Consider the following 25306-nt stretch of genomic DNA (forward strand, 5'->3'; position numbering starts at 1 on the left):
CTATAACTGATGTTGGACTTCAGTGTGTAAATAACCCCCGATGTTGCCATATTATTAATGGAAACATCTGAATTAGCAGTGACCCATTTTAATAAAAAGGGAAATATTTAAACTGGATCCATATCAAACATGAAAAAAAGAAACATTACATCAATATACATTTTATTTTTATTATTTACTCTTTTTAAAGATTTAATAGCTTGTTTTTTTCCCCAGATGTTTCTATCTTACAATATCCTCAGATTCTGTCATTTGTAAAAACATTCATGAGGCATGTATTTAAAAAAAAACAGGGCATCACCAAGTAGACAGATCAATCCACACACTTCCTCAGACATATACATAAAAATGTATGCAATTGTCCCTATGTATTTTACACATACATATACACATTTATATATAAAATACACTTTTAAAAGTGTTGGCTATTTGTTCAATTTGTGGTCGTAATTGGGGTTTCTCTTTTCAATCAGTCATTATCATGAAAACTGGAGAGATGTTCCATGTAGAAAAGGAAAACTATGATCGCCTGTGGCAGTCTTTCACAGAAAGACTTGAGCAAGGCAAAAAAACGTAACTCAAGCCTACCCTGCCTCTACCAAACAAGGAAAACAGTAGATTAACTCACTCCTTAGTACAAAAAGAGGGAACAGAAACTGTGACAACATATGTATGTGCCTGCAGCACCTCACTCCAGTCCAACAGTTCTGATGGATGGTTGAGCTACTTAAGATAATCTCCCTACTTGTGGAGCAGTCTCAGAATCCAGTAATTAAAGGCTCCTCCATCTATCAATCATCATATTTGATGATACTCAACTTGCTGCCAAAACTTAAAATCTTAGGGTCAATTCTCTAGTAACACCAGAGCGGTTACAGATCAGGATTTGAACACCACTGGTGGACAAACTGTCTGAAAGCGTTCTGGTCCAAGAGAGCAGGAACTTTAACAATATGTCCTTCCAAAGAAGCAGATATAAACACCCCCGACCAACCCAATAAAAGGTGGCAGAGAAACTGGAAAATAAATACAAAAGAAAATTAGAACATCAGCAGGGGTGTGCCAGTCAAATTACACAGTCAAAAAATAAAATACGGTTTGGTGGAATTGATTCGTAGCAGAACACTGCATATAGCAATCTTAATGTTTCTCCTTTACATCATCTCAGTGAGAAAGAACACAAAGTCCCATTTTGATTGGCTTCTTCATTTTACTTCCGGCAGGAGAAGAGAGAAGTTCTTTGTGATTGTTGATAGACAGGACGGGCTGTTCCACCCAGTACATATTTCTCTCTCGAACGTCAAACTGAACTCTAGCTCAGTCCTTCAAAAATGTATCGTCTCTTCAGTCCTTCTCCCGCTCTCTTTATTGCTGTCCGTTTCAGTGAGAATGAAAAGGGAACTTTTGGGAGAAAAAATCCACATGTATTTTACAAAGACCACAGAGGAAGCAGCAGTAAACACTATCCTTACATACAAAAACAAGCCAGCAAAAGACCACAGCCTAATCCCTGCGGGTTGGATGTAAATGTTTTAAATGATGAGAATGTTATTACTTTATTCTTAATGTTTCTCAAAACTCTTCTGAGTTCCTTAGTGGCAGACTTCGCAGCTCTTGAGAAAACTAGTAGTTAATTCTTTGTACATTTTTAGATAAAAAAAACAGAGTTGTTGAGGAGGAAGGAGCAAAGGAATAACTGAAGGAGAACAGATAGTGTAATGGTGGACACAGACATACACAACAACAATATTCAAAGCCGTGATAGGGTGGGGGCAAGATCATGCTCCTGAGTCCACGTGTGAGCAAAACAGAGTGACAATTCAATGAGCAAGAGGGAGACCAAAGACGGGTGGTGTCAACAGACTTGAGGAGGGAGAGGGATGGAGGGACTGGTTAAGTAAAAATCTTGGACGAGGATGTAGTGACAGAGCGATGGAGGAGACAAAGAGGCTAGCTCCACAGTCCTGCGTAGTTGCCGTGCAGGCCAGAACAGAGTGGTCCGCCTGCCACGAACAGCTTGGTGCCAGAGTCGTCGTAACAGTGGGTGTACACTGCGTTGGGGAAGGAATGAATGTCCGAGAAGTAACTCCTCCACGTCTCATCGTGGTTCTGAAAGCCAAAGAAGAAGAGTTGGGGAGAAAGAGAAGGAGAGGGGGGTTACAGGTGTGATGAGAATAAAGGAAGTAATCTATAATACGGTGCTAGAACATTTGTTCATTCCTTTCCAAATAAATAAATAAATGGAGATCTTTATTATAGACCAAAAAAAAAAAAAAAAGTGTACCAGCCAGCCTTTTCCTGTAGCGAGCTTGAGGATGCCATCTCCTGGGCACTTCCGGTAAACCCCGGCTGGATTTAAAGGGTTCTCCAGGAATCTCTGGGCCCGGATGTCGTAGAAGAGAAGAGAACCTTGGCCGGTGCCCACCGTCACAATGTGCTCATAGAAACTCACTGAACGGATCCCTGCACAGACACAGACGTCTTAAATGCAAAGCTACTCAAAAGTAAATCATCAATCCTCCCTGCTTTATTGTGCTTTCTGACTTTAAAGCTGGACCCTTGTACTCCTTGAGTTGTAGGATCACAGACAGACATTACTGTACAGCCACAACTGTTATGCAGTTATAATATGGCTTATTCATTTGTTTCCTTTAAAGAACTGGGAAATGTCTTTAACTTGCAAACATTTAATGAAGTGGTTTAGGGAGGCCAACTCTGCTTGGACTATTAGCTTCTTTTAGAAGTTTACAGATCACTTACCGCTTCCTCTCTCTCTGGAATTGACGGACTTGATGCTGTGTGTAGGCTGCCGTGGGTCCAGGAAGGAAACGTGGGCCTGAGAACCCACAGCGTACACTGACCAGTCCTGTCCATATGCCAGACACACATTCTCTTTGCAGTGAGGCAGCTTGGTAGACAGTATCTAGAGGGAGACGCCGCAGAATGGTAAATGGGAAACAAATACGACTTCAGCTGTCATCACTGAAATTAAGATCAAGAACAGTCTTTCTCCGTATAGTCTAAAACACTGAGTGTGAATATGCATAGCTATTCAGGAGCTCCATAAAATAAGAAGTGTAAGTTGGGCAACTGATGTCACTGTACCTTGCACAAGTTGTGCTCAGCTTTCCAGAGGTGGAAATAGCCATCCAAGGACACAGCACCCAGTTCCTGAGAAGGGAAAAACAACATGGCAGGACAGACGTAAATGACTGCAGCTGATGCAGAACCCAGAAATAACAGGTACTACCAATCAAATTATCGTCAACCTCAGTGTTTTAAGTGTCAAATTCTCTTCCCTGTTGGCTTGAAAAGACATTGTTGAAGTCCCTTCATAGGACACTACAGTGTTCAGCTTGAATACTGGTTACATTGTATTCCTCTGGTGACCCACTTTCACAGCATTAATAAATAAATCAAAACATCCGTAGAAAATTTCCAAACCACCAATTTTCAAGTCGAATCCTCTGCTGTCCATCTGTATCCTCAGTATGTTTCAAAAACTCCTTTCTTCCCCAAATATGGCATAAAATATGGGTAAATACACAGCTTCTGTTTGTTGCTAGCTCAGTGAAGCATTTACATTTGTTATATATCACTACGTTTGCTTAACCTGGTGCGTGTAACAAGCAGCTCATGGCACAAGTATTTAGCCAGATTTTGAAAGTGCAGGTAAACAGGTTCTATGGATGTGTTACTACTTAAAACAGCAGCAAATTCCCTGTATCACATAGAGAAAGAGAAATCTCCTGATAACCATTAACCCTCATGAATATGTATCATTGTAAAATTTCATTTAAGTTATTGGACCCACATTATGGATCTGTCATATCCTGTGTTTTTCTGGAAACTGGCAGAAATATTTCACTGACAACACAATCAGGTGGTTTCCCAACAGCTACGTCAGGATGAACCTTACATTGTGGTTGTTGTTGAAGGCCAGAGCGCGGACTTTACAGTTGTATGGGTTGGTGTACTCCTTTGGGATGTCCTTGAGGGCACGGTGAGAGATGTGGGCATAGGAGGGTACAGACTCCTCATTCTGACTGCGCTCTGCTTGGCTCATTACTTCTTCGGTCACCTCCCACAGGCCCATGGAGCCATCTCTGGAACCTAGGAATTTCAACACATGAGACGCAACTACATTACAGCCCAGACTATGTTTCTACCAACTACATACAAAATGGGACACACGTCAACGGGGTATGCAGAGGGCATTGACTTGAAATCAGGAAAACTTAAAAAGGAAAGAAAGGACTTATGTAGGCGTGTACATGTTCATTTATACAGCTTAGCTCATACAGACAACTCACCGGAAACCGCCATGTTGTCACTGATCCATGCTATCGAGAAGATCCAATCATTGTGACCATCCTGAAAAACAAATGGCTACTATGTAAAAGCAAAACAAATAGTCTTACAAATACTTGTGTGCTTCTGGCTGAATTGCTGAACAGCTAAAGCTGGCTGGGCATTACAGTCAGCATGTTACCCACTCAAGTTTAGGATGTTAGCACAGAAATATTAGCATGCTATGTTAGCATTAAGTTCAAAGTACAGCCTGTGCTCATGTCGCCACTTTCTTGTTGAAAGCCAGTAGGGCTGCAACTAACCACTATTTTGATAGTCGATTAATCTATCGATTATTGAAACGAATAATTGACTATTCGGATTATGAATCGCAAAATGACACAATGCCTCTCATTTAGCCATTAGCCTTTAAATTAAACCTGAGGTTGTTTTAAACATGTGCTAATTAAATACAGCTTTCAAAAATGCATCTTTTAAAGAACATTTCTTCTGCAGCAAAAGAAAGTTCCACAGAAATCACTGATATAAGCAGCTGATCAGCGGTTTAGTGGCGGAGCAGCTTTCACACCAGTACTGCAACACCCTGGGACAAAGTGACACTATATACAAAGAAAGGAATAACGTCATGCATTACATTTGCCGAATTTACAAGAGGGGATCAATAATAAAGATTTTGTAGTAGACAGCGTTTTACAACATTTATATAGTTTCCTCAACAACTCTCAAAACCCCGTGTTTTTTAAGGGAGATTGGGGCGGACACCGCCTCACGCACAGACAGGAGAACTGTTTTCTCTTCTTTAGAAAGTATGAAATTGTCCGTTGTTGTCTAATCTTGTGCACTCGTTCTCCAGCTGGGAGTGTCGCCATGAGCAATGCATTGTTTATGATTGTAAAGTCAGGGCACATCTGGAATGTGAACGCGGCTGTTGTTTATCATAATTATGTGCTACTCACAGCACCATTACTGTAACAATCAATCAAATTGACTAACTGTATAGAAAATGTTTCAGCTCATAAGTAGTCCGTAAGAAGTAACACGGCTTTAACGTGAAGCTAGCTCGCTAACTATCTTACCGAGACGAGTAGTCATCATCCACAGAGACACAACGTTACACACATCCTCTTCAGATGCTCCGGTGTTTTTCCAGGAGAGTGAATAGTGAAATGCTGCTATACTCTGGAGGTTTTACGTTGTGAAGGTGTTACTGCAGCTCTGATGTTGTTTTAGTAACTACTGTTCACATCACTTTACTCCGTTAAGCTGACGGTGTCGCTACGGACCGATGACGTCATGAATTCGTTGGCAATGAGTTTAATAATCTATTTTTGTTTACCATGTCGATTAGTTGTTGCACTCCTAAAAGCAAGGGGGGTAAATATTATATAAACTATATATTATTCTGTAAGTTGACTTGCAACAACTTGTATAGCTACATCCATGCCTTTAACCATTTCATTGAATAAATTATTAAATCAAAGTAATTTTTTCAAAGTTTGTTTTTACTTATAAAACAAGTGCAAAATATATATAACCTACCCCCCACAAATATATTTTATTTTGATGTGTCTGGACAGCATGCGTCAACAGCATAAAAAGTGATCAAGTGGAACTCAATATAGCTCCAAAAACTATGTTTTTTAAACTTGGAGAAAGTGTTATAAATACAAATAAAGTTACTCAACTGCAAGAATTTTAAATAAAACATACAAAATAATGCAGAATCTACGTATGAAGAATATACCCTTTGGAGCGTAACGTTTAGGGGCCAGTTTTTACTATTTGTAGGAACTTTGCCTGTTTGTTATTTCACCGTTTTAATTATACTTAACCTAACGTACCTCTGCTGCAAACACATCAGTGTGCCCCGCTTCTATCTGTCTCTCTCTGTATGTTTGCTCCGGTAACTTTCTCCATCAGTAATAGGCTACGTTGTATAAAGTCGCAGAAGAAAAAAAACAACAGAACTTGTCTCCTGGACTTTTCCTCCCACCTTTCTGTTCACAGCAGCAGCTGCGCTGCATGTTAGCCTTTCAAAACAAAACCAATGTGGTAGCTAACAAATTACATCTGCACTAGTGTGTTCAATGTCACATTACCTGTTCCGTGCTTGTAAAATACCCACCGTGTCGCGACTTCTAACGTAATGACTCTGCGTTTCTCTGAAAAATGCTACAATGTGTTGCCAAATATACCTAGGAGGCCCGCCGAAGTAAAGTGTATGTGTGGGAAACACTGACTGAAACGTTTTTTTTTTTTTTTTTACAAGCCAGGTCTTCAGCAGTGACGACCGGCACTGTCTCTCCCTCTATGTTGTTGAGAGTTTGTGAGTAGATGGCTGCGTGCAGACACACAGGGAGTGGCGGGACTCCGGGGTTAGGGGGAGAGAGAGGAGCAAACGCTGGCAGGACTTCACTAAACATATTAATTAACTCAACATCAAACTATATTGGTATAAATGGTATTGTCTAATTTTATCTCTCTCTTGAAATTATATCGATATACCTCATTATACTGATATACCGCCCAGCCATATCATATTTAATTGATTTTTTTTTTTTTTCTACCGGTCTGGTTTTCTGAGAAAAATCTTTCAGATATTTCTGAGGTACTTGGTGCATCTTCCCTCCTATTTTGAATGTATGTTGCAGCATAAATTAAATGACAGATGTAAAGATAACAATCGAGTGAAATTGTAGACAACATAATCCGCCACGTGGTGGTTGGGACATGGTACTATAACTTAAAAATGGCTTCTAAATATCTGTCCACTGTAGTGGACGTCATGCAGCATTTTTCGTGAAGGTAGCAAAGTCACTAGCTAACTATGAAGGAAGATGACATTTCTGCCGTTAACCAGCCCTACTAAGTTTTGATTGGTCACACCAAACACCAGAACATTTACTTGAAGTGCTGAACAAATCAGAGATTAGGGCAGCGATTAAGGGTTCTAGAAGCAGGCTACAGCTGAGGCTGTCAAGCATTGGTATTTTGTTATCTTGTCATGAAAATGTAAAATACTATGGCACCACAAACGTCATTAGGATTCAACCTCTGGGGACCATAACATTTGTGGCAATCATTTCAATAGTTCTGGACAGTTCATCATAGTTTGAAAGGATCAAAACAGAATGAATTACAGTTGACCGAGCATAGATCAGCAAACATAAAGCTGGATGCCAGTAAACTGAAATAGATCCAAACCACTTACATCTCCAACACAAACAGGGTCCAGAGTGGGCAGCTGGTAGATGGCCAGGCTATTGGGGTTGTCTCCTCCGGTGGCTAGCAGTGTTCTGGAGGGGTTGAGTTCAATAGCATGGATCCCACAGCCCTGCTGGTCCAGCCGGGAACGAGAGGCTCCTGTGGGGTGGTAATGCCGCCCCGCCACCACTGCACCCACCACCCCAGAACCTCCACCCTGACACACCCTGTCCTTCAGCATGGGAATGCGTGTTATCTGCCCTGTCAGGACATCGGTTACAAAAAGCTGCAGGTAAACAGAAAAACATCTGGTTAGCACCCGCAGCTCTACTACATATTTATACAGAGACAGACAAAAAGGAGATCGCTTGGACAAAAGTAAGCGAGGAAGTTGAACTTCCCGGTAAGTTCTGAAAATATGTGTCTGTTACTTGATTCTAGCAGTCGTTGTAATTTACTATGAAAAAAGATAGCAGAGCCCTGATTCATCTGATCTCCATTCAGAAAATCAAAAGTTATTTGCTTGTTATCTCGTGGACGTGAATTTTAGAATGAACTTCATATTGTAGTCATTTTGGCATCCTTTTGATCCATTTACTGCAATTAATCATGGCAAAATTGGTTTATTTTGGGTACATACTGCTGAAAAGTCATGTTTACTCCCCTTAAGGTCTTTTCAGACAGTGAGCGACTGACACAGCTAGTAATTCGTTTTCAATGACCGGTAGGGAGGTACGTGCTATCTGACAGGCGGAGTGGCAAGCGGGTAGAGGTTGGAGAAAAAAAAAAAATCAATTCTTAGATGCATCGCGATGCCGACGTGGAAGATTCTGAATCGATTAACAAATGTCAAAAATTATTTAAATGTTAATTGATAACGTAATGTTGACGGAACGCAAAAGGCAGAGCAGTGTTCCTCCCTGAATTCGGCACACCACCGCTGTGGAATGAATAACCACCCTACTAAAATGTCACATTATCATTAATAACATAATGTGCAAGTAATGATTTCAACTCGCACACTGAGAGCATGGTGACACTCAACGCTTGACGAGCTCCCTGCGTATCCTGTGTGTGGCCGAGCGAGAGAGAGAGAGCGCGGCAGAACATGACGTTGAAAGTCAGTGGAGATAAACATAAGCATTAAGTTTCAGTTTGGTAATAAACTTCCAGTGTAGTTCACAGTGTGTCTGTTAAAAGTCTGTAGTTTCCCCAACTGCTGGAACAGTGAAGGCGGTTAGCGCTAGTTAACATCTCCCCTGTACAGCACATATTTTGGTTGTTATGTAACGCTAAATTAACGAGTTAATGTTAATTTGCTGTATGTTATTACTACATACTTGTCCATGGTTTAGAACATCAGGTACAAACTTAGACTAAACTGGTGTACAGCTCTGTCCTAACTACATACTGTACATCCTGATAATTACATTTCAGTTTTCAGAAGACTCTGACAACTGGTTGTTAAAGTAATGAAGGTGGTGACTGGAGCTGAGGTTAATGAAGTAAATTAGGGATGAAAACTAGTCCTTTTAAACCAATTAGGATATGTTTCTTTTAGATTTTATGCACAAATTAAATGTTTAGTAATTATCCAGAGATCCTGTTTAGAAGAATATGATGCATCAAGATGCTTTGATAATCGTTTTATAATCGCATCGCAGCCCTCTGAATCGTAATCGAATCGAATCATGAGGTGCCAAGAGATTCTCACCACCTACAAGCAGGCGCAATCCCATTAAACTGTCGTGGCCGTGCTTGTCTCACGCGCACACGTTGCCAGAGTTGAATTGTCTTGAACTTTATTCTATTTGATGGGCTGTGCAAATCAATGGATGAGACTGATCCTATATAAAACTTTGTTATCGGGACTAGGGCTGGACAATTAATCAAAACCGATTAATTAATTAAAAATTTATCGAAATCGCCAAGTGGCCTACTACAATTTTCAAATCACAGGAGGTGCAATATTTGTTAAAGGCAAAATGTGTGTCAAAATACCATCCTGTATCCTGCCCTACACATCATATTTTACAGACTTAAGAAAACTTCTTTGTTACACCATAATCATTTAAATGTGTTTCAATAAAAATTAGAATAATTACGTACTAAACTGTCAAAAGTATCACAATTAGACATTTTTAAAAATCATTCAGCCCTACTAGGGAAATAAACAGGAGGGCTTTCGTGTGGCAGAGCATGCAGGCGGAGTGATGCTCCCCGCCTGAATTTTTTTGCACGAATGATTATATATAATCCATTGGTCAACCACAAGGCAAAAATTCGTACACCATTATGAGCTAGATTGGAAGACACTTAAACTCCTTCACTTGAGGCAGTAACTCGCATCAAATGACCAATGGTCGCAGATTCAGAGTTGGTGAGCCTCAGACTAAGTGCTTCACACTCAACAGCAAACTGCCTCAGTGTGTACTCTGGATAATAGCCTTATAACCCTTGCAGGCATACATCTTCCTACCCCTACCTCCCCTGAAATAAAGAGAGCCTCCACTAACGTTTTAGAAATTAGAAATTTCAGTTTTATTATTCAGGCAAACAAGGAGAGGCACTACATCACACTACAAAGGCCACCCAGGAAATATACGACCTCCTTTAAAAAAATTCTTTGGAGAACCCCTGGGGATTTGTGATTTTACTAAATCAAAACAACAAGATTGACAGCTCTGTTACTTGTATTATAGTTAATGATATCATCAACCTTTAGGCACACAACCTGGTCATGGTGTTTACATGACAGTTACAATAATCAAAAAACTGCCTTAGATGTAACTAACCAACACATTCAGGTTAGTACAACATATTATTATACAGACTTGAAAACTGGGTGCGACTTTCTGGCACAGTACTAAACTGGTTTGAATCCTACTTAAAGGACAGGGACTACTTTGTTTCTATAGGTAATCACACATCTGAACTAATAAAAATGACATGTGGAGTTCCCTAAGACTCTTCTGTTTAACATCTGGATGCTTCCACTGGCTCAGATTATGAAAAACAACAAAATATGTTACCATAATTATGCAGATGACACACAAATTTACATAACTATATCACCAGGGGACTATGATCCCATACAGGCACTGAGTGACCGTATTGAGCAGGTCAACGATTGGATTTGCCAGAATTTTCTTCAACTGAACAAAGAAAAAACTGAAATTATTGTTTTTGGAGCCAGGGAGGAACGATTGAAAGCCAGTGCTCAGCTTCAATCGGTAACGTTAAGAACCACAAACCAAGCCAGAAATCTTGGTGTAGTCATGGACTCAGACCTGAATTTAAGCAGCCACATTAAGACAATTACAAAGTCAGCCTACTATCACCTCAAGAATATTTCAAGGATTAAAGGACTTATGTCTCAGCAGGACCTGGAGAAACTTGCCCATGCATTTATCTTCAGTCGACTCGACTACTGTAAGGACTCCCTAAGAAATCCATCAGACAGCTGCAGCTGATTCAGAACACTGCTGTTGGTTTATAAAGCACTGAATGGTTTAGGGCCAAAGTATGTTTCTGATCTTCTGCTTTGTTATGGACCATGCAACCCTCTCAGGTTGTCTGGGACAGGTCTGCTTTCTGTCCCCAGAGTCAAAACTAAACATGGAGAAGCAGCGTTCAGTTTTTATGCTCCATATCTGGAACAAACTCCCAGATAACTGCAGATCTGCTGAAACTCTGTTCCTTTAAATCAAGACTGAAGACTTTTCTTTTTACCACTGCTTTAATTTGATCAAATGTAAGTCTGTAGATCAATATCGTACATTGCTCTGTGAATTTTACTGTCCTCTTTTTATTTCTTATTTAACTCTTTAAAATTAATTTTTTCCTGTTTTTATTTTCTATTTCACACTTTTAAAAATTATTGTTTTCAATTTCCCTATATTGCTTTTATGTAAAGCACTTGTTGTTGAAATGTGATATACAAATAAACTTGCTTTGCCTTGCCTAAAAAACAAAATAATAATCTTACCGTGTTGCATTTGGTCCCACACACCACCTGCCTATGGTTGAGCCACTGTGAAGCAAACACCTTGTTGAGTCGCCCCAGAGAGAACTCCCTCTCCTTGAGGATGCCAGGAAGCCTGCCGGCTGCAAAGCCCCGCAGGCTCCGCTGGAGCCGCAACTCATGCTGCTGTTGAGGCCTGAACTCCCGCCCACGCAGGGCACATACCACTGAGCGCCGACTGCACCACCACTGCTGGGCATGACGTGATGAAGAAGAAACACGGGTCCGCTTGTGTGGTGCCTGACACCAGCCCAGCTGAGGAAAAAGTGAGAAAAAAGGTCAAGAGCCAGAGGATTTTCTGTGGGGAAAGCGCATGACTTTTGCCAAATCCAAAATGATTATGATAGTAGTTAGTATTTAATAGATATAAGTTAGACACATCCCCCAGTGGACTGAACACACATCTGTTGTAGGGCTGCAACTAACAATAATTTTCATTGTTGATTAATCTGTCTTTTCCTTTCTCAATTAATCAATTTGTTGTTTGGTCTATAAAATGTCAGAAAATTGTGAAATATGTTGATCAGTGTTTCTGAAAGCCCAAGATGACATCCAAATGTCTTGTTTTGACCACAGCCCAAAGACTTTCAGTTTACTGTCACATAGGAGTAAAGAAATCAGAAAATATTCACGTTTAAGAAGCTGGAATTTCTTCAACACGATTAATCGATTATCAAATTAGTTACCAATTACTTTAGTAGTTGAAAATGAATCAACTATTCAATTAATTATTGTAGCTCTAATCTGTAGCTCGCTGGTACCGATTTAAGAGCCTTAGTGGATCATGGGAGTATTACAGTAAAAACGCACACATGCATCATCGATACTCCATCAGACTGGATCAATATAGGCCAAGTACACATAGAAGCATTGAATTTGATTCAACATCTTGCTCAGGTAGGTCAGTATCATTGGCTGTCTATAATGGAGGTGCACATTATACCTATTGTTAGTCAATAGACCTCATAAGACCCACTGATTGCATTAACACTGTTCAGTAACACAACAAAATGTCGTTTACACAAACGGATACTCACAAACATGCTAAAAAGTGTATAAGCCGGGTCGCATCAGGCACACCAGTCACATTTGGTCTGTCCATCAATATGTCAATTTAACCTTTGCTACTGTGTTGCCAAGACTTTTATGGTCATATAAATTATTTTTTTTAAACTTGGTTCACACTTTACAGTTCTCAGTTTACAGCACAGCTTTTAAAAAAATATATTTCAGTTTGTGTCATTTTGCGTTGGTTTTATAGAATGGTGACAGAAAAATAAAAAAAAATAGATTGATAAAATAATATTATCTGGGACTCCTGACAGATGAAACTGGCAGAACAGCCAGTCTTGTGATCAAATTAATTAAACAATGCAGAATATAAAAAGTTTGGAGGTCTTGAAGGAACAACAGTCCCTTCTGACAGAGGTAACTTATCCACCAATTGCTAACTACTCTTATGAGAGGCATCTAGGACTTGATATATTTTTATATTTTGGTCCAACTCTTTCGAAGAGTCTTGGGACAGAGGGGAAAACACAAGAAGTTTGTTCGTTTTCCCTTGCAGTCTTTGATACCTTTGTCTGTGATAAATAGGGCTCAGTTAATATGTTGTGGTTTAATTGCATCAACTTGCCCCCACATGCCTTTACATTGTTGACATTCAGCGCAATAAAAGCTGAACATTTTTAGTGCAAATATATTGATGCTGCCAAACTATTTCTGGTAGGAGCATATTTGATGGTGTCAGCAGCTGGGCTTAGGGCTGATTGAATAGCAAACATCTTCGTGTTGATGAGAAACGTCATTTGTAGATTCGGCCAAGTTCCATTTCACTATCTTGGACAAACCAATCTACGGTTCATCTGTATGTAAGGTAAGTTAGCTAGCTAACTGTAAATTAACGTTTCTGCTAAAGTTGACATTAATACGTTGAACTAATACTACTATATGGCTAATAAATTCAGTTTTCAGTGATAGTTAACGCTATTCCAGACGGGGACTAGAGGGTGACAGTTGATAACCCCAATCGAAAACGGGACTGGCAATGTTATCTTGCTACTAAAATGTTAATTTATCGTGATTACATTTAAATATATCTCTGATGATATGAGGTTGCTAGCCCTTCGGCTAACGTTGACCTAGCTGTTGTATTGACAACGGACTGCCGTTGGCTAACCCCATGCTAATCTTAGCGGGTACTGACTTTCAAACAGAAACACGCTGTATTATTGTTTAAACAAGACCACAATTGTGATTGTCTGGGTCATGTTTTGTCTTTATAGTAACTGTTAGTAGTTAATCTGTTAAAATGTCATCAGTAGTTTGCCTCTGATGTATCTTATATCAGAAAACCTGGCTAGCCCAGTGCTAGTTAGCATGCAGCTACCTACTATGGATCCGCACCGGTTTCCGCCTACCTGTTGTTGGTCCTTGGGCTCTCCTGCCTTCCTTTTCCTGCTAACTGTTTTTCTCGCCATAATCTGATACACACAGTTCCCTCACCCACATGGAGGGTAAAAGTGACGCTGGACACTGGATCATATAATGGCGATATGCTATTTTGTTCCTTGGCCCTCTCTGGCAGCGTCCGATGACGAGGAAGGGGGGTCACATACGGGAGAGGCTAGTTAGTCGCTGGATTACTATCGTTAGCTGGTCTCCTAGGCCCCCAAATACACAATTACACTCCGGCCGTCCAACCTATTCGGTTTCCACAGAGTCCCTAGCTACTGCCGGACGGTTCACACTCTTTTTTCCTGCCAAGTCGCGTCAGCAACGGCGAAAGCATTGAGCAGCGCGCAGCCGCACTCAAATTAAACATCAACAAAAACAAGGTCGTACGTGTACGCGAGCGTCGTGCGTGCTCGTTCCCGCCAGCTGCGTGATCGGGTGATGATGATGATTCTCGTTTCTATTTTAATATATTATCAGGCAATAAAACCATAAGATATCAATAGATTTTGCTCTTACTTTTTTATGATTCACACAATAATTTAGATATTAACATTTAAATATAATTGTATTGGGCTATGTTCTGTCTGTTATTTATGTCACATCCCCTGCCATGTTATAATAATTGTTAGTATGAACATTGAGGACTTCTAGCTAATGGGACGAAATCATATGTCTTATTATCAATTATCAAGACAGTTGGTTTACTGGAATTTTTAAGACTGCCATTATTTGCATGAGCACAACGACATGGTTGACAGAGAAATCTCATCGGGCACTATGTAGAATCAGATCCGTTGACACGACTTGTACATGACTTTGTAATCTTCTGTTTAACCCTGGTGAGCTCAGGCAGACCAAATATGGCCTCTATTCTGACGTATAATCGTCTTTTTTTCTGCTGACTACACAGTTGGATGTTTCCAGTTGCCACTGACAATACCTGAATGGACAATCCTCTGTATTGTTGCTGTCTTGTCAATTGAACAGAGAGAATAACAATGCATTTGCAGTAGAAGAGAGAAAACAAGGGGCAGGAGAAATCCTCACCACCTTCCTGCCATCACATCTAATCTGTTGTGAGCATACCCGAGAAAGTAACCATTATCAAATTAAGCTAAAAAAAAAAGCAACAATTAACAGTCTCACCACTGAAAAGATGTGCACATTTAATCATGTGGATTTTCCAAATCATTCAAGAGGAAATTGAACATTTTGCAAATCACATTTCATGAGCTTGGGAAATAACACTTAACTCACCCACGATAAGATGTTTCAATGTTCATTAGATTCACTGGGGCCTCATGTTAAATTATGCAGTGACTTAGAAGTGGATCTGATATATAAACCCTTAACCATAATGTTTTAAATAATGAGAACCTAGATGCAGTTCATCCCCACCCAACTAGAAGATCTTAACAGAAAAGAGAGGAGGCATTGATGGAGGAGGTCCAGAACCTGCTATACTGTATTGACTCCAACTTGTGTGGCTGTCAGATGACAGGCAAGTGGACATGAACTTGCTTTATGTATGAATAAGGAAACCACACTTGAGTTATGTAAGGCAACAATAATACCACTTGTGTTTGCCTGTAAAGTAAGAGTTCCTTTCTTCATTCTCACAGTCAGTAAGGAAAGCAATGAAAAACAGAACCGGGTGAAAACACTTGATCATTGTAAACTACACATCAGACAAAACGCTGGCTTAAATAAGGATACTAGGTCTAACGCGACACCTTGCTCGTGTCACGTTATGTCCTTGCACCAGACACTGTCCTAACCACAAAAAATAAAATAATAAAATAATGGATTGAAGGACAGAATCATGATGATGTGCGTCACTCAGTAAACACTGAGATGTTTGTTGTTTTCAGGATGCTTGAAACAAACTTGCAACTTGTTTATTCAGTGCATGCATGTGCTCATCCTTCTGGTCTAGTCGGTACTGTATATTCGTTAGACACTTGATTGCCAATATGTTCTATAAAGTAAAACAGTGCCTGTATTGGCAATAAAACTCTAGCTAGATTTGTTGAACCAAGGGTTGTTCTAACAATAGATTGGTAATTAGAACATTTCTTTGTCCTATGTTTCACAACTGCAAAAACTACTGGACCTACCCCAAGCAAAGTGCCAGTTTTCCAAGTCACATTTTGCTAACTTTAAGCCCTTAATCTCTTTCAATGCCTGTCACAATCCCCATCAGTACCACATAGCTATCATCTTTGCCCTCAAGGCAACTGAGCAGATATGTTTTTTTCTAACCATATGCAGCATGGAACTAAGGATTTCCATTAACTATCCTTCTTTTAAGGAATCACACCCAATCAACAAATGGGAAAATGCAGTGAGTTAACCTTTTGAACTTTACATTTAAGACTGTGTAGTTGCCAACAAACCTAAAATCAAGACAGACACTCATTTCACATTACGTGTGTGGGGGGAAAAAAAAAAAAAAAAAAAAAAAAAAGGGTGGGGGGGACAAGTCAACAAACCAAAGTCATGTTTGATTAGATTTTGTGGCATGGAATCCAATAACAGAGAACAAATGATAGAAATCACTGAAATCACTCACTCTTTTCTAGTTACATCTACATTTCCAGCAGGGCTAGAAGACGGCTCCTGATCTCCCAACAATTGCTTGAGGCTCAAAGTGCCTGTCAACAGTCACACAATATGAAATGTCTCTATTGCACTGTGATGTGGCTGCAAAAACAACCCTCACTTATGTTTTGTTTTTCTTTTCTTCTTCTTTTTTTTTTAAACAACTCACTCTTTTCCAGTCTGCAAACAGAAGTTGACAACATGACAGTTAAAAGCGTCACTTTTATGAGTTAACATATCTTACATTATCATATCAAAACTTTAAATGAAAGTATCAGTGTACTGTTTTAAATAAGCTGATAATTATGAAATACGTGTCTGTGCCTGTGCAGTATGTGACACATCAGTGCCAGTGGGTTATGGGATATTTCTTATTATTTCCTACAGAGGAACTTTGCCCATTTCTCCCCACTCCTTTAACAGGTCATTCCAGTGCAGGTCGAAGAGCGTACTTGAGCAGGAGGGAGTTATAATGACTAAGGATCTATTATGCAGCTCCTAAAACAGAAATTAAAGAAACTGAATCTTCATTCTGAAATGAAAAAGTGCCCAGATGAACAGACATGAATGAACAAATGAAGAACAGAACTAGGTGCAGGGCACCAGAGCAGAGAGGGCACTTCTTGAGAGTCAGTTGTCTGTCTGGCAACTGGAACTTTGTTTGTTTTTTTTAAATCTTTTTTTGACTTTTCATGTTAGTTGGTTCAGTTTGAATAGAGCCTTCTCAAGACCCCCAGTCCCCTCCATCATTTACTAGGTCTGCACTGAGCAATGGTAGATGGAAGCTTAGTTGTTTTGGGAGTTTCAAAAGTTCAAACTGGTCTTTCTGTGATGCACTCAGAACCTGTGATCAGCTCCCCATTCGGTCCTGCAGTCATTTAAACACTTCCAAGTTGAAGCAAATCAGAATGGCATCAAAATGCCACAGCCTAATTCCTCCAGCTTCTCCTTTTCCAGCTCAGACATTCTTCCCATTCTTAAATACCCTAGCAGTATCAAATCCTGAAACCTAACCCCAGGATTTCTTAGGAATAAAAAACACCACCATGAAGTATTGTTACACTTTGACCCCCTCCACTCTAGGCACACAGTCCTTAAGAAGTGCTGAGACACAATACGTTTTAGCACAGAGAGAAATACAACTGTCTTCCAGCTGTCCCTTCCACAGCCAAGGCAAGGGCAGGGCATGGTGTAATAGGGTAGGCAGAAAGAAAGGGGCTGTGTTGGGTAGTAGCAGGAGGCAAACCCTGGGTTGGGCTTTGGTTGGCTGGTTAGCTTGGCTCAGCTCGCTGCAGCCCGAGCCATCAGGTCCTCTAGAGCCTTGTCCTGATCATTGTTGTGGACCAACAGCACCTCTTTGATGGCATCCCGCTCAAATCCCATTTCGCCAAATCTTGACATTAGCTCAAGGAACTGCAAGGCCTGGGAAGGATGGGGAAAAACTATACATGATATAATCTATCTCTAGACTTTGGCAAAATTATGAAAAGATTGTGGTGATGTAAAAGGTATCGCTGTATTTTCTAGTTTCCAACGATGCATGTACTTAACATGTACAAACCTTTTCCTCTGAGCATTGGTACATCTCTAAACATTCCTCCACTGCACTTGCATCGAAGCCCCGCTCACACAGACGTCCATGGACAAACATATAGTCCAGTACCTTAGACAAACAATAAGTACATTTATTATTTGTCAGCTTTGAACATCACATGGTATCCTGTAGGGTTTATTTAATTTCCTATTTATACTGAAAGTGTCTTACAGCTTATAAGTTAGTAGCCCAGTGCTAGTTTATCACTGAAAACCACCAGGTTAAAATTTAACCTGGCACACCAACTCCACTGAACTGGTTATATTTTGTTTTTATTTTGTCCCACATCTACTGCTATAGCTACCATAATCATGTGACCATGGCTAGAAGTCATATTCTTTGGTATTAGCTCTACGGATCACAGAAACATATCTATGGCCATAACTTTTGAGACAACAGATGATCATATCTGATGCAGCAATTTTATTTCAATTTTAAGACTAAACACAATTATACAATCACACAAACAATGAGCTGTTAAGCATGTCGGACAGTGAATATGCTAGGAATCCAGATTTCTGTGCACCGGTGTGAGAGGGAGTCCCACCTGCTCCACGTTCTGCCCTTGTCTCTGCATGGCCCGTAGGACACCCTCATAAGAGTAGCCCATGCCCACTAGGGTTTCCACACACTGACGCTCACTGGGGGTCATGCTGAGTAGCGCTCCACCACACGGCAGACCAGCAGATCCTGACCCTGGGATGGCCTAGTGTAGAAACATGAGTTCATGTCAATAAGGGTTCTGTGCTACATCACTATATCCCACGCCAACTGTGCACATTACACTGTCAGGTATGCAGTATGCAATCTCATGCTCACCGGTTTTGGTGTGCCACTCTTGGTGTGGCTGGGTGGCTCAGGAGCAACAATCACTTGGGTCTTAGGAATGGTCAGTGGACTGCCATTGGGTAGGTTCTGTCGGGTAGCAGGGAAGGGCGCAGGGAGTGGCGTGTACCTCACTGGCTCTGGGTCACCAGAATCTGAGAGCTTGGGAAAACTGAGAGAGCGGATGTTACAGGGTCGATCATCTGTGTCAAACCCCGCTCTCCCAAGATGCCCGACTCTGTCCATGTCCAGCAAGGCAACCAACCCGTTGGGTTTATGTGTAAAGCAAGGTTTGGCGGTGAGGCTGGTGTTGGTGCTGGGAGGAGACGGGCTGTTTCCACGTGACGCTGACCCTATCTGGGAGACCTCTGGTGGGGATACAGAAGGAGGAGGCTGAGGTTGGGGTTGGCTCTGGAGGATGCTCCTGAGCTCCTCCTTATCGTCCAAAGTTTTGAGCTCCAGCTTGTCAAAGGGGTCCTCTTCCCGCTCAAAGTCAGCTAGGTTGAGGCTGTGTGGCTGGGGTGTGCTAGGCTGGACTTTTCTGGGGCCAAGGCTTGGGGCAGGCAGTGGCGTAAGGATGGCATTATGGCTCAGCCCCGCTAGGACGGGGTTTAACGCTGGTGGTAGAAGGTCCTGATCCTCCGCAGCAGAACAGGGTTTCTTCCCTCCACCACCATCACTGTCCTGGGCCTGTGTCAAACACTCCCGGCTCTCTGTCTCCCGCTTGGCTGCTGCCTCTTCTGCTGCTCTGGCCTCTGCTGCTCTGGCCTCAGCCAGTTCAACCCCCCAGCGCACACTACGCTTCTCCAGAGAAAAGTCATACTGTTGAGATCGTAGTAAGTGATGGATAAAGAGGGCACACAGAGTAACAGAGAAAACAAGAATAATTATGAGTAGAACAGCAAACTCCAGCATAACAGATAAAACATCTAAAGAACCTGCACAACATAATTTGAATAAACAAAAAAATGAAGTTGCTAAAAAAAATTGAACCAATTAAATATTACTCTTCTTAATTAATACTCTTCTTAAATATTACTAACTTCTTGAGCAGGTACTCTTATCACCTAGCAACAACTAAAATAACTTATGGCACTAAATTGTCACCCCTCTGACAACATATGGTTGACTACACCTCTCAATTACTATAAGCTAAGTGTAAAGAGTCTAGGGCTGTCCCCGACTAAGGATTTACATAGTCGAATCAGAATCGTCAAGTCCTGCCTATAGTCGACTGATAGTCGAATCGTGTGTATTTTTGTGCGTGCGATTGCGAGTGGCGGGGTAAGGGGGGTTACACACGGTAGCTCCGCTTTTATCTTGAGAAGCTGCAGAGCTGCAGTCTCTATTCATTCAACTTACACTGTAAATTTCCAGCTAAACTGAGGCTTTTTGAAGACCATTTTCTCTCTCTCGCTTGTCATTTACCGGTTTTGTGTGAGTTTTGCGTGCATTCTGTGCTGCCTACAACACGTTGCGGTTCCTTGCGGGTCTATTTCAAGTAGCCGGCTATTTGAAAACGATAAAATATCCTTTGTGTTGTTCATCAACGGTGATAAATTATCCTAAAGTCCCTCGAGGTGCGGACAACTCGACATAACACCGGTGAAGCCGGATCCAAGTCTCTTCAGCAAGCGTTCCTCTTCCGCCACCACACACACGCTACGCCTACACATGTGCACTGACGACCCAGGGTTAGGGTTACAATTTTGGATTTATTCACGCACTTTAAAAACATTTATTGGAAGTTTTATTCTTTTTGATGTTTATTTACAGCATTAAATATTGAAATGTATATTTTATAGGCTGTATATTTAACTTATTGGAAAGAAAACTGGTAGTTCTATGTAAAATCAGACATTGAGCACTCCCATATCACCAAAATGGCATGATCTTTGTTTCACTGTGAAGCTTCGACTGTGAGATTGACAGTTGAATCCGGCTCCGCCCATCGAAGCATCAAATCTTCGACTATTGGGGGTCAGCCCTAAAAGAGTCTTATAAAAATGATGCATTCTCTCTGGTCTCCAGCATGATTACACATGACCACAAACGTAACGTTGATCCAGCAAGACTGAGGGCAAGGCCCACATTGATCACTGCCATAATCTGTGGGCCAGCAAGGTTCAGTCCTGCTGTGAGGATGCTGCGGAGATGCATGTTAAGTGCAGCATACCGCAGCTTACACCAGTACAAAATCAACACTTTTCCTGTACCTGACTAACCTGTGTCTCCACCAGCAAAGAGCCACAGTCTGCCGGACAGAAACCAACAGGCAGCCCCACTTTGGCTGGGCAGAGAAATTTTTCATTGATCTTGAAGGGAACTTCATCAAGGTAGCTTGTGGGTCCTGTGCACAAAAAAAAAACACAGTAAACATAAAATAGAAGAATAGATACTGGAACTACAGGCACCAGCAGACCTTGAACCTACACTTCACTGACGACTCAAAACATCAGTGTAGTCAAACAGTGAAATGAAGTCTTAAAAATAGGCCCTCACCATTGTTGTATGCATCTGATCCAGTCTTCCTCGCAGCCATTTAGAGACTCTGAAAACAGACGCGAGTAAACCAGGTGTAAAGTTAGTAAACAAGTCATATGTAAATGTAAAAAACACACTATGGTGCAACAGTGTGAAAATGCCAAAAGTGGATTTCCCTAGCCATTTTTCCACCTGCCTTCTGGCGTGACGTTTTGTCTGACACAGTAGTTTCTGATATTTACAGTAGCCTATGTATTTTGCTGAGCTCAGAAATTGGTCCTACAGTACAGCTTTAATCAAAGCATGAGAGCAATGACACGTTATCACATGGCAGTGCAACTTGTCCGTGCTATTCAAATAAAAATTCTTCATTATCCCATTGGCTTTGTACATTCCGCTGCTCTGCATCTCAAGTCGCATAATCCTGTTAGTTAGTCATGCCATGGCAACAATGCATGACATTATCAACACAGAAAAGCCACTGTTTTCACATCCGATGAACACAGGTTTGATCTGTGTGCTGGTGAGGACCGCTGTTTGGCAGAAAAAGTGATGTGATCAACTTGCACAGCTGAAATGGGCTGATTTGTTAGTTAAAAGTACTCAAAGCTCCAATAAGTTGCATTTAAATTAAACACTAAATCATAAGGCTCATTGATATATGATCGGTTTGCTAGTATTGCCTACACCACTGAAAATCAACACCCAACTCTACAGCTCTTTATGTGCTTGGTCATTTGATTAAATCCCAATCTCACCAATCCCCCATATGAGTCTAAAGCCAGCCATTTCCACAAAAGAACCTCACACAAGCCACTGTACACAGCCCACCCAGCAAAAAATACCACTGAGACAAAGATTAATGGCTGGTGAAGAAATCTGAACATCTGGCATACAAAAGACATGTCTCACATTTCTAGAATATGTGGGATCAAACTAGCGCTCATCGTCAAGTGGATAATGGTCTCTTGCCTGACTGCACCAGCACGACCGCATTGCTCTGTGTCTACTGGACATGTAGAAGGGCAACAGGTTACTTACACATTAGCCATACGCAACTGATAATCAATTAGTATAATGCTCGATGTTCAGATTCAGTCAGTTTATTCAGTCAGTGCCATAATGTGATTCATTGCTATAGCAATAGTAATGGACATAAAACCCCTGTTATGCATCTGTACCTACTAGGAATACTGCTCCATTATGTGCCTTCTACTGAAAACAGAAAATGAGTAGTAATACACAGTAATGCACTGCAATCTGCCGAATATTACCAGAAATGGTCAGAAAGGGCCCCAGGCTCTCCAAGACATTCATTAGCGGTAGAGTGGAAATCTATAATATTAAAACACATCTTTGAAAATTGCAACCTACTTGTAACGTTACTGTACGAACTTGGGAAATGTACAGGTCTATTATCCACAATTTTGGATTCAGTCACAATACTCGTCACTTGACTAAACGGGCTCTTGCTAATCGTGTGTGAAAATGCGCCACACATGATCGGGAGGGATCGGGATGTTAACTAATTTTAATTTAGTAGCTGCCCTATTACTTAGTTAGTAGCTTTTATAGATAGGAATAATAGTATATAATTACACCACAAGTTGCTGTTCTCCGTAGCTATTTAACAACTTAGATAGAGTACAGTTATATCAAGTTTGTATTAATATTCCAGATATTAGTGACAACCACAACAGCACAGGACAGCTCACCGCGGTAGTTAGGTTAGTTCATTTAGGAGGAGCTAAACCAAACTATTACAAAACAATAACGTCGCAATAAATGGAGTTCATCACAATTTTGGTCGTGTTTACGTTAAACAGCAAATGTCAAGGCTCCCAGCTGTCAGGTACGCCTCTCAGTATTGACAGAAGACGCACTGAAGTACGTCATCTTGATTAGCTACCATTTCCTAAGTTATGGTAGCGTTAATTAGCAACAAGCTAAGCTATTACTATCTCTGGTTACTCCTAGCTCAGCGGGCTAACTGCGAACATACAGCGACAGTTCAGCTAACAAGTCAACGGCGGGCATGACTTTACTTTGTATCAGCTGAATATTAAGGTCGACTGCATGAATTCACTGACACTCACCACAAGCCGCTGGCTAGTGTTTTTTTGGGAAAGCTACCGTTCATGCTAACACGCTTAGCTTCGCCAGTGGCCTGACTGTAACGTTATGTGGCTGGTTGGGTCAGACCGCTGTCTGCCACCGCCCCTGAAACACAACAGAGCTCACATATAAACACAGACCCCTCTCACCTGTTTCTGCTCCGTCCTGTTCTTTCAAAATCCTAACGACGTCTTGTCGAGATGGCACTCAATTTTAAACTATTCTCCGGGTGAGTTTTATTTATACTGGCATCTCTTTCCTGCTTCAGCGTGGGACGCCATCTTGATTTGTCAAGCTCCCTTCCACTTGTTCCTGTCTGACGTCACTCACGCACATGACGTCAGAACATCGCCACAACATCCAGCTGTGGAAGTCAGCTGTGTTAGCTGCATACTGGTAGATACTGGTTTGAAAGAAAAGGTAGAAAAAACAGTGGTTCTCGTTTTTCAGATAAAGCGTTGATTTTTAATAATGATGTTACTGGCATTGAAGGAGTACAACAAAATGCATTTGAACCCCCTTAATGTGATGCAGGAAGGGAAAACAGGGAGCATTCACAACACAATTGTATTGAAGGCAACATAACTTCTTACAGTGGGCTACTACACAAGGATATAAATTACAAATCTAAGTAAAAGTGGGTTATTTTAAACTCATCTAAATGTTATTTGTTCATTTGTTATTCACTCAAATTGGCAAAGTTTTTCATTTTTATGGCATGCGATCTTTATTGTAGTACACTAGCAATCAAAAATTTCAGAACAAACCCCTAATTTTAGTTTGCATTGAAATTTCCTTTTGTTTTCCTTCCTTTTGTACCATTTAAGGATTTTCACTGGACTCGAACTACTTATATTTCAATAAAAACTAGAATAAATGGGTTTTTCAAGAACCTTTGACTCGTAGTGAAGGTTTGTTTGCAGGAAAAGGCTGGCTGAAAGAGGCTGACTGATGATGATGAAGAAGATGATGATTATGATGATGAAGATGATGCCAGGACTCCCCTGAAAAGGAGATTTTATTTTATCTCAATGGGACCTGTCCTGGTTAAAGGTAAAAAGGCTAAATAAAAAAATGAAGAAGATGAAGATGGATATAATGATTAAGTGAAATTCAGTCAACTAAGAGTTGATTAGGGGAAACATGCAATTGACTTTCCAATTTCTTTGCTGCCCTTTAATGTAATTATCTCCAGTCATGTGTTTTCTTGGATATATATAGACTTTCCTGCTACTAATGTTAAAATCCACTTTAGAAAGAAACAGAAGTAAATGTCTGTGGTTCTGGTAACTAACAACCTGACCAAGTCTCGGAACCCTCAACACGTCTGGTTATAAGACTGAATGACAGAGCAGCATCTTCTATTGCCAATTGTGAACCAAAGTTAGCTGATTTATATAACTGAGACTGAGAATTTGTGTCGACAGACAAAATAGACTCCATTATCTCATTAATTTCTAAAATGAAGTAATAGTGGTCAAATTTCAAGTATGCACTACTTATGCAACTTAGTGTTTATCAGAAATAAAATTGTCAAACTATCAAAACATATTTTTAAAGAATTGCAGTAAAGGACGCCTAAATGATGTAATCAATTAGGTTATAAAGATAATAAGGTAAACTAATCTATTCAGATAAGCCAATCATTGTTGTCCAAGCTGATTCTGATTAACTAGGGTTAGGGTTAGTAT

The 25306-nt window shown here is 40.7% G+C and overlaps 2 protein-coding genes across 3 annotated transcripts; both read right to left on the reverse strand.

Annotated features, from left to right (window-relative positions):
* Positions 1-156: 156 nt before the first annotated feature.
* dcaf12 (DDB1 and CUL4 associated factor 12) lies at positions 157-14374 on the reverse strand. The gene is made up of 9 exons (XM_038697494.1): positions 13960-14374; positions 11504-11794; positions 7523-7801; positions 4314-4374; positions 3920-4113; positions 3106-3171; positions 2761-2923; positions 2285-2463; positions 157-2109 (listed from the first exon to the last, which is right to left on the reverse strand). The coding sequence occupies exons 1-9, from the start codon at positions 14017-14019 to the stop codon at positions 1951-1953; spliced, it is 1452 nt and encodes a 483-aa protein (XP_038553422.1). The 5' UTR covers positions 14020-14374; the 3' UTR covers positions 157-1950.
* Positions 14375-15129: 755 nt separating this feature from the next.
* ubap1 (ubiquitin associated protein 1) lies at positions 15130-23932 on the reverse strand. 2 transcript variants are annotated; one of them, XM_038697495.1, is made up of 7 exons: positions 23765-23932; positions 21519-21567; positions 21233-21366; positions 19011-19838; positions 18739-18897; positions 18159-18260; positions 15130-18019 (listed from the first exon to the last, which is right to left on the reverse strand). In XM_038697495.1, exons 2-7 carry the CDS (start codon positions 21556-21558, stop codon positions 17879-17881), a joined length of 1404 nt encoding a protein of 467 aa, XP_038553423.1. In that variant the 5' UTR covers positions 21559-21567; positions 23765-23932; the 3' UTR covers positions 15130-17878. The 2 variants fall into 2 exon arrangements, with proteins under 2 accessions (XP_038553423.1, XP_038553424.1); XM_038697496.1 differs by having other exon boundaries at positions 21242-21366; positions 23765-23931.
* Between the last annotated feature and the right edge of the window lie 1374 nt (positions 23933-25306).

This window comes from Micropterus salmoides, unplaced genomic scaffold (assembly GCF_014851395.1).
Source record: "Micropterus salmoides isolate LMB-PRFRI ecotype aquatic unplaced genomic scaffold, ASM1485139v1 Ms_hic_scaffold_4, whole genome shotgun sequence".
Taxonomy (NCBI): Eukaryota; Metazoa; Chordata; class Actinopteri; order Centrarchiformes; family Centrarchidae; genus Micropterus; species Micropterus salmoides.